This window comes from Pipistrellus kuhlii, unplaced genomic scaffold (genome assembly GCF_014108245.1).
Source record: "Pipistrellus kuhlii isolate mPipKuh1 unplaced genomic scaffold, mPipKuh1.p scaffold_m20_p_2, whole genome shotgun sequence".
In the NCBI taxonomy this organism is placed as follows: domain Eukaryota; kingdom Metazoa; phylum Chordata; class Mammalia; order Chiroptera; family Vespertilionidae; genus Pipistrellus; species Pipistrellus kuhlii.
Window position 1 is genome coordinate 100,261,367 of NW_023425515.1, and position 9,625 is coordinate 100,270,991.

General features: G+C 38.7%; 1 protein-coding gene across 2 annotated transcripts in view; it reads right to left on the reverse strand.

Annotated features, from left to right (window-relative positions):
• PLS1 (plastin 1) overlaps window positions 1–9,323 on the reverse strand; it is a 226,645-nt gene extending 217,322 nt beyond the window's left edge. Inside the window, exon 1 of one of the 2 annotated variants that reach the window (XM_045584122.1) lies at window positions 9,295–9,323. In XM_045584122.1, coding sequence (XP_045440078.1) covers window positions 9,295–9,308 — 14 coding nt within the window. In that variant the 5' untranslated portion in view covers window positions 9,309–9,323. Of the gene's footprint in view, window positions 1–3,651; window positions 3,673–9,294 lie in introns of those variants that run through there. The other variant, XM_045584123.1, reaches the window with a different exon arrangement.
• Between the last annotated feature and the right edge of the window lie 302 nt (window positions 9,324–9,625).

Consider the following 9,625-nt stretch of genomic DNA (forward strand, 5'->3'; position numbering starts at 1 on the left):
TTTAAGCCAATGTCTTTATAAGCAATTTAAATAAGTCCCATGATCCTTCTGTATATGTAAATGAGCCTAAGAAAATACTTTAAAAATATAATTATAAACTTAATAAAAAGGTGAAATTTTAAATTTTTGAATTCTCTTTAACTAATATTTACAGTATAAAGTAAAATCATTATTAAAATATTAAATCTGATCCGTATCAGTGGTTACAATAACCTTAAGAGAAAGTGTTTCATATGACATGGCCTGGGATAGAAGGTTGTATATTGTAAAAAAGGAAGATAAAGATTCTTAAATGAAATACTCTATAGCCTGAAAATTATTCTGAAAGGACATAAAGAGGCTTCTGTCAAATGTTGTAAGAATTGTAATTGAAAACCTACATATTTGAGCTCTTAAAGTAAATAATTTATGTTTTTGCCTCCCTGATAAATTTATGTAAAATTAAAGGCTAATATTAATGTCATTTACTGTCCATACCTGGATAAATAAAGTTAAAGCTAATGAGGAAATTAACCTTATTTTAGATTAGGTTAAATTGGTTAATTGAAATAAGTGAATATTCATAAAAGCTTAATTGTACTGGATAAAACACTGTTCCTGAAGTATTAACAAAAACTTTTATTAATGGTTCATCTCATAAAAAATTATTTACTTTAAGAGGTCAAATATGTAGGCTTTCAATTACAATTCTTACAACATTTGACAGAAGCCTCTTTATGTCTTTTCAGAATAATTTTCAGGCTATAGAGTATTTCATTTAAGAATCTTTGTCTTCCTTTTTTACAGTATACAAAGCAATCATATTCTGTGTAAAAATAAAAGACTGCATTAAAAATTTTTTTACAAAAGCCTCATAATTAAATCAAAAGGGAAGATTAATAGAATAATATCTTTAAAGAAATATCCTGTAAGTAAATTATATCAAGCCTTAATTGCTTAAAATTTCTACTCAAAAATTATTTTTCATCTATAATGCTGATAATAAGACACCCATAAAATCTTATGGTGTCAAAATAAGCCAAAGGAAAATCATTTGGACAAAAATCAAACAGATCCCAAGTCTAATTTATAGAAATGATTTCTTTATTAACTTTTGGTTGAGAATATGTTTATATTTCCAGAAAACTCCAAGCCCATGTGGATTCCTGCAACAATGGATCCCAGAGAGGACCTGATAGAACTGTTCCAGTCACAGAATAAGCAGTGGCCCACAAGAACAGAGGAGAAATAGTCCAGATATAAAATAGTGAAGATGCCTTGCCATGCTAGCAGTCAACACCTGTGCATTGCTGCAGGTTGCCCAGAACCAAGGGCAAGGAGGGTCGGTGTGCACCCGCTTCCAGACCACTTGTGCACACACTTCTGCATAGAAATAAAAATGTTTTGTGTTTTGTGTTCTACCAGAACTCCTGGCTTGGGGTCTTGTCTTATTTCTAACACACGGAATAGTATTAACTGCCACATTGAAAGAAATGTTATACTTCAGGCATTAATCATTTTTACAGATGGATCAAGTTCTGAAAAGGCTGAATCTACTGCAGCAGGGGAGCAAAGGGCCTTCAAACTTCTTATATTTCAGTAGAAATACAAGCTCTTATTTATGCCTCAACAAATTTTTCTACAGAACCCATCAACCTATAGTAATAGTGCTTATGTGGTAAGTATGGCAAAAAATACTGAAACAGCTACTATAGGCACACTAATTTAAGAGGAACTTTTCATTTAATTTTCAGCCTTTAAAATGTTATTAGAGAAGGATAATTTCCATATTTTATTGGAACCAATGTCCTCAGTATGTTATCTGCCTCCCTGTGCCAACTTTAGGGGTAAATCCCCCAGGATTTAAACCTAATCAAATCTGACAAAATGGATGTTACTCAATAGTGGAAAGAGGCAATTGTACTCTAAAAATCAATTACTAAAACAAAAAGAGGGGAAACGGATGTTATGTGTCACCTCAAAAGAAGCTCAGTCATGCTTTCTATATTTTAATTTGTTTGAATTGTGATGAGAGGATTGTACAGCAGGTGAAAGGCATCAGGCCTGTACAATAGCCTCCACTGAGTTAGCTAGGTAAAAGGAAGCAAAAAAAAAAAAAAAGACAAAAGTTTTATCAGATTTAGTAATAATGTGGGGAAGAGGTTGTTTTTTATATCTTTCCAGAAGGAGCAATGTAGCCAATTCGGGTGCCAGAGTATTACGTCTGTCACTACAATGGATGCAGAAAAGCTCCTGTGTCCCTTAACTCAAAAGGACTAAATACTGCTCTGATGACAGCAAAGCAGCAAAAGAAGAAAACGGAAAGCTACAAGGGACTGTTGTGCCAATATGGAGTCATCTGAAGAAGTTAACAACTGAAGCACAGCAGATTGTGGAAAAACAAGAAGTTGAAGCTACTTCAACTATGTTCCTGCTCATGCTAGCATCTGTTAGCTGCCAGTTTTCTGTAAAATTTTGCACAGCCAAGTCCAAGGACTCTGAGTAAATATATACCAGCAGCAAAAGAGACTTTCTTTCATTTAGTAGAGAGAAAAAAATGTTAACATGTCTATGGTTTTGATTTCTCTCTTATTGTTGTTTTTGCTTTGGCATTATTTTTTTTTATTATTTAATAGCCAGAGTTTTGCTCTTGACATTCAAGTTTTGAAAATGATAACATGTATGTAGTTTAGTTTTGCATTGACATCGTTTGCAACTTTTTTAATTTAGAGTTTTATTATTAATGTTTAGATTTTACTTTTATTATAGTAGCTTAAAAAACAAAAAAGGGTAAGATGTAGAGGGCCCCCTGAGAAGGCACTTGGACATTTCTTTAAATTGTCAGCTGAGCCCAAGGCAATTGACAGAGCCACATCATGGTTACACCACCCCCAAGATGTTATTCAGTTCTGACTTACCGTTGTCCAGATGTTGGCAAGGGCAGGTCTAGAAATGTAAATCCAGTAATGCTAGTGCCTACTTAAGAATGCAAATAAGCTCCTTTGATCCTGTGCCTTAGCAGAGTGACAGCATCCCACCCAGCTCCCAGCTTATTTTCTGCCTCTTGTGTCTTTCTTTCTTTTATTTCTTAATCCCCAGATCTTCCACTCAGGAACTTGGTCTGTTTCCTTTTCTGTGCTTGACACAGAAAAGAGAGCAACACCCCCTCTATACTATCTGTATGCATTCAGTTATATCAATATTCTTATAGTTTTATAGATCTGAACTACTCAAAAGAGTAAGCCATACAAATTAAGTTTATTATAAAGTCCCCTTCACCACTTGGCTTTAAGAGCAAGCTATCTGTAAATCAACTAGAAAATAAAATACTTTCTCATTAAACAAGCATTTAAATAAAAAGCTCTTTCAATCACCATTCTAATTCCCACCCTTTCTGTGTGCTCAGTATTACTTAAAGGCAGTTTGTTTTTACAGAACCCATGCTGTATTAAAAAAAAAAGGCAAAACTTTCAGACACAGCAGTACTGAAAAGAAATAAGATGATTAAAGTTAACACAGCCTCAAATCTCAAGTGATTTATATATCAGCAAAAATTTCCAGCAATCAAATTGTATAACCATTTTATAACCAATAAACCTATATGGAGCACAAAGGCCTCTTTCTCCTTCTCCCTGATTTTATCATGATCCAAAATAAAATGTTGATTCACACCTTTGTTCAGGGAAAGAGCTTGGATGTTGAGATGAGTAAAGAGGACAGAAGCAGGCAGCCTTTCTTTTAACATCTGAACACAGGCTCTGCCCAGGAAAAGATGAAATAGAAGCAGGTAATGGAAAGAAGGCTCACCTAGCACAGGGAGGGGAAGAATGCTTTCAGCTGGATTCCATTTTGAAACTCTCAAGAGAGATTAATTAGGTTCATATGGAAGGGAGAGGTTAGCATTTTCTCACAGCCAATTTCACTGGTCAAATTTGGGGCCTGATAGTCCTGTCTCCAAATTACTTGTCTCTGAACAGAGGCCTTACCTGAGATATCTACTACACACACGTCCAACTGCAACTCAGGAGAAGGTGCTCAGGTCTGGATTCTCCCTGGGGATTCTGACCAATTCACAGTCCTGAGATGAGGGAAAGGGTCAAGACTCACAGATATCCCAAGGCTTCCAGCAGTGGATCCCGCCACCCCAGGGGCAAATCCTTACAAACAGGGCCACTCTGCAGTCCTCAGGCTCATGCTCAGGGTTTCCCATGTAGTGTCAACCCCTGAAGTATCTCCTGAATCATTATCAACTAACCTCTATCACCCAAGTTTCTCCTAAAGGAGGGAACACAATAGAAATAACTTTATAGTGCTGTCTCTGCCTCTAGGAATGTTCCAAGAGTATAAAGGTGATAATTACTACTAAGAATAATAAAAATTAAAAATAAAAAAAGAAATATTCATCACTGTTATTTGTTCCTCAAAGTCTGGCTCATAGAATGTTGACAGTTTCACCACCTAAAATCTGTGACTGTTCTCAATGGGTGCAGCCTAAGCATCTGTTAGGGTTGCCACCAATAAAGTTTTGCATTTTAAGATATTTAATTAAGTTATTTAAGCTCTCAGTGCCTAAAGTCAGGCAAGGTTGGGATCAAAGCTCAATTCAGCCACTTGTCAACTGTGTGACTTCAGAAATGTGATTTTTAGCTAGGCCCCAGTTTTCTCATCTATAAAACAGGAATAATAATTGCACCAATTTGACAAGAGGATTTGTAAAGCCTACATTTTTTATAAAGCAATACTTTATATTGCTTATAAAGTATTCAGTACACTGGTGATGGGAAACATTCTATACTACTAATTACTAATATTACTTTTATTATTTTGAGAAAGTTACATAATATAATCATTTTATATAGGATTGTAGTATATAACTCTAGATTTCAATATTTGGGCATTTTTAAATGTATGTGACATTAACCTCAACAGGTGGTAACCTGATTTTGCATTTGACTGTCCAATCAATTTTTACAGAGGAATAATTTTTTAAAAAGTAATCCCGCTATACCAGCCCAACCTTTCACTTCCCCTCAGGAAGCTGTGTCTCTCTCCTCAATTGCTCTCTTCTCTTAATATTTTTATGAGAAGCACAACACTGGCAATTGAAGACAGTGATCAACTTGCCTGTGAAGGTGCTAACAGCTCCTTTAATGCTGTGTGCAGCTCAATGGAAAGGCTGGGTTTTGATTTGCAAAATGACTATTTGCAACATTTGTTCCTACTGAACAAGTATTCCAAACTGGAATTGGGAATTCTGAAGGACTACCTTCTGTCTTGTTTTTCCAGGTAGAGAATCTGATCACAATCCTCTCTCTCGACCTTATCCCCACTTTCCTGGGTCATAAACAACATGGCTAGCGCTCACCACTTCCTAGTAGTGTGGAATGTTTCTCCAAATACACTCTCAATCTAAGGACTTAGAGCAGATCTGTTTATGTCTTCTGCCCTGACAAGTTAAGCTACACTGGCCTTTCCAGACTCCTCATCAACTCAGCCTCAGCCTCACTCTGTGCACTCAACCTTGAATTGGTTAGTTACCTCTTATCTCATCTCTTCCAGTGACAAGACATCCACCCCTTGGCCACCAAGCTCCCCCCTTTATATTGGTTTCCAATGGCTTTAGATCTACAAAACATTTCAAGCTAGAGTGTCCTGCTGCCATTTCAACTTCATCTTGAGGCCAACAACCTTGAAAAGGAAGGGTCAACAAAACAAGCCTGGTGCTAATAATGAGGAAACTTGAGTAGAAGCTCTAGTTACACCACTAACTAGCTTAGTTAGTGGTTTGGATAAAGTGATACTTCACAACTCTAAGATCCTAAATGCCCACCACTATTTCTTCATTTATTTATTAATGCAATAACTAGTGAGTATCTAATACTGCAAAGCTACTGTGTTTGGCATTATGAGGGGTTAATGATCATCCCCCAAAGAACTTATCTAGAATGGGAAATAAGACAATCACACCAGTAACTGTAAGAAACAAAATGATTGTAATGATTGGAGGGACTTATAAAAAGAACATTACAACCCTATTACCAACATACCAAGCCTGAAACTAAAGTAATTTTTAAGATGTCTTTCCTTTTCTGCCTCCTAGTCTTTCACCAAATTTTTCCTTTATACCATTTCTTAAATTTGTGCTCTCCACCCTGAAGTTGGAGTGACATACTTAAATCCAGGCCTTGGGCAACACTCCCCTCTTATGATTTTATCCCTGTCCCCAACATTTCCCTGATGTGTGATCTCCCATCAAAATAGGAGAATCACCCCATCAAGCTGTTTTGACTTGACAATTCTCTTGCTAGAACTCTAAGGTGGCCTTCCCATATTACACAACATCCACATCAAATCCCTTTAAAACCTATCCATGCTTTACTTCCTCCCTCTAGCAAGCAGTAGCTGAGAACAAACTTTGTACTTTGTGCTGGGTGGGATATCTAAATCATAGACTTTAACCTCCAAGAGCTTACACAGTGGTCAAGAAGTTGGAATTGTATTAAAATTCAAAAATTCAGAAATCTAAAGATGAGTTGCCTTCTAGCTGCACAGAAAACAGTAATAAATACTAGAGGATTAAGAACATGAAGAGCTACTTTTGGGCCACAGTACTCAAGGGAAGCTACTATGAAGAGTTCACACCTGAGCTATCCTGGCAGCATGGGCAAGACTTCAGGAGGGAAGTAAACAGGTGGTTCAACGTGACTGAGACAGGAAAGGAAGGCAGGTTCAAGACTAGCAAATAGTTAGGTGGGACTTGGGTGAAAGGATATTTATATATAATTTATTGGTGGTCTGGTGCATGAAATTAGTGCACATTAAAAAGGGATTAATTAGAGGAAATAATTTAATATTGCTATTTGCCCTTTCTTTATAATAGAGATGTTAGGAATGAAAGAAAATTAGTAAAATGTATATAAAACCTTCCCTCCTGTCAAGAGTATGGGGAGCACCATGGGACCCAGAGTCAAGTCTCCGCCCACCCACATGCACCTCAAAATCACGTGAGACCCAGACCCGACCGGCCCCAGCCCCATTAGGCTAGATCCAGACCTGGCCAGTCCCACCCTTGTCAAGCCCTGCCAGGCAGGGGACATAGCCTCAAGTCCCCTGGCCTGGTGCCAGGGCAGGGGACTCAACCTAAGGTCCCCTGTCAAGCCCTACGGGGGCGGGGGAGGGCATAGCCTCAGATCCCTGCTGATGGCTCAGTAAGGCTCCTATGGGAACTTGTCTTCAGCTGAGGGTGCATCCATCTTTGTGACAGTGGTGGTCAATTAGCATATTCTCTCATTATTAAATAGGATAAGTATTTATATATTTATACTTATTTATATTTTTTTAGAGAGAGGATACTTTTTGAAAGAACTTGAAAAGGTACTAGCAAGTTGAGTAGCAGGAATTTTAATTATCTGGTTACACAAGACTACATGGTATAAAAATGTAGATGTTTAACAATCTAAACTGTGAGGAGAGTTACCAGCAGGAGGATGGTAAAAAAAAAAAAAAAATAGGCCCTGAAAATCAGAAAACCTGGGTCCCTGGCCCAGCTTTGTCAAGGAGGGGGGATTCCAGCAGCCACAGTAAGTCATTTAACCTCGTTGGTCTCAGTTTTCTCATTTGTAAACTGAAGCAACTGAACTGGCTGACCTAGAAGGTCTCTACATTCTAAAACTAAACCATCTGTATATTATTTCTGTCATTAAAACATTCATCATGGGGGGTGAAGAGAAAGGCAGGTATCCGTATTCCTTTCCACATAGGTTTCCCTTCCAGAACTAAAATTTTCTTTTTCCTAAACTTATTAATTCTATGTATATGCCCACCACATCATACATTTAACACTTAAACTAAATAATATTCAGTGTGTGTGTGTGTGTGCCCCATCGTCTAAAATTTTGTTTTTGGTTCATAGGTTATCCAAGAAATTTGTGCATCACAGCCTTAGTCTTGTAGGACTGTAACCAATACCGCAGCCCCAGTGTAAAATATCTCTGTATGAGACACAAAATGTGACAAGGTAAAGAAAAAGAAAAAAATGAGAACTGTTACTCACCTAAAAGACCACTTCCTGCCCAATCTAGTGCCTCAGTGACTGAGCCTGGACATAGCAGGAGGTAGCCTATCAATGATTCTCTCTCATCATTGATATTTCTATCTCTCCCTCTCCCTTTCTCTTTGAAATCATTAAAAAATATATTTTAAAAGCATTTTTTAAAAATATTAAATATTTCTTTTTTCAAAAGACCACTACCTTTTAATAGCACCAAATAAGACCTGAAATAGCAACAATGCAAAAAAAAAAAAAAAAAAGTAAGGTGGTGGGGCTTTAATGTAGTAAATTTTGGAGTCTCCACTTATATATAGCTAGCCCTGGCCAAGTAGCTCAGCTGGTTAAAGTGTCCTGGGATATGCTAAGGTTGTGGCACAAATAAGAATCAACCAATGAAGGCATAAATAATCTCTCCCTTCCTCTCTCTAAAATCAGTAAATAAAAAGTGTTGCTGGAAGTTTACTTTTAAATATATATATATATATTTAAATATATATTTGATTTTTTTAATTTTTTATTTTTAAGAGAGTTTGAAACATCTATGAGAGAGAAACACTGACCAGCTGCTTCCTGCACACACCTCCTCCGCCCGCAACCTATCCACAGAGCAAAACTTGTCAGGGCGGAAGTTTACTTTTTAAAGCCTCACCCCGAGGCGCCCTGCTCCAGGAAAGGCACCAACACCAGAAACCGCGGATGCGATTTCACTCCAGCCCTATTGATCCTATTTAGCAAAAAGTCCAAAGGCTCATAAACCCGTCATAGAATTCACGCGAAACAGGTTGAATCCAAAAGCCTCAGCAGCAGCCATCCACCCAAAGTTTGAGAGAGAGGAAAACAGCAAAGTTAACAAAATACCTAACTTCATGCAGAGAATCATAACACAGTTCTCAAGCTGTAGTAAACAGCATAAACACACAGTGTAACACCTGCAGGCTACCGCTTGCCCAAAATGGGCAAGGAGAGCGCCCGAGCCGCAGGCGAACGAGGGAAATCTGAGAGACTCCCGCTAGTCTCTATGAGCCAGCGGCAAAGTGAGGCTTTGTCTTCTGCCTACGTGTCCAGCCCTTCCCTGGTATCCCACCACCGCGCACCCAAACCTACCTTAGTGGTCCTGCAGCGCCCGCAGGTCCGCTCTACCACTATCTCCCTGCGCTCGCCCTTCTGCTGAGCTCGCCCTTCTGCTGCGCTCGCCCATCTGCTGCGCTCGCCAATCTGCGCATGCCCGTCGGGCACCCAGGCCAGCCCAGTCGTAATCCACTTACCGGGGTTTGGCCATGGCTCCCAGGGAAAAGCACCCAAGTCCAAGAGCTTGGGCTCTGCGGACCGGAGAGGTGAAGGGGAAAACTAGCCTGGTGCCTGCTGCCCAGTTACGCTGGACTTAAGCTTCTCTCATACTAAAGATGACCACCTACATCCCTGGAATGAGTTTAGCACGTGGTTGGCAAACTTGAGCTTCGATCAGAATCACCTGGACTGCTTGTTAAAAAACCATCCTGCCCTAGCTGGTTTGGGTCAGTGGATAGAGCCTGTGGCTGTAGTGTTCCAGGTTCCATCCCAGTGCAGGAGGCAACCAATCCACGTGTTTCTCTCACA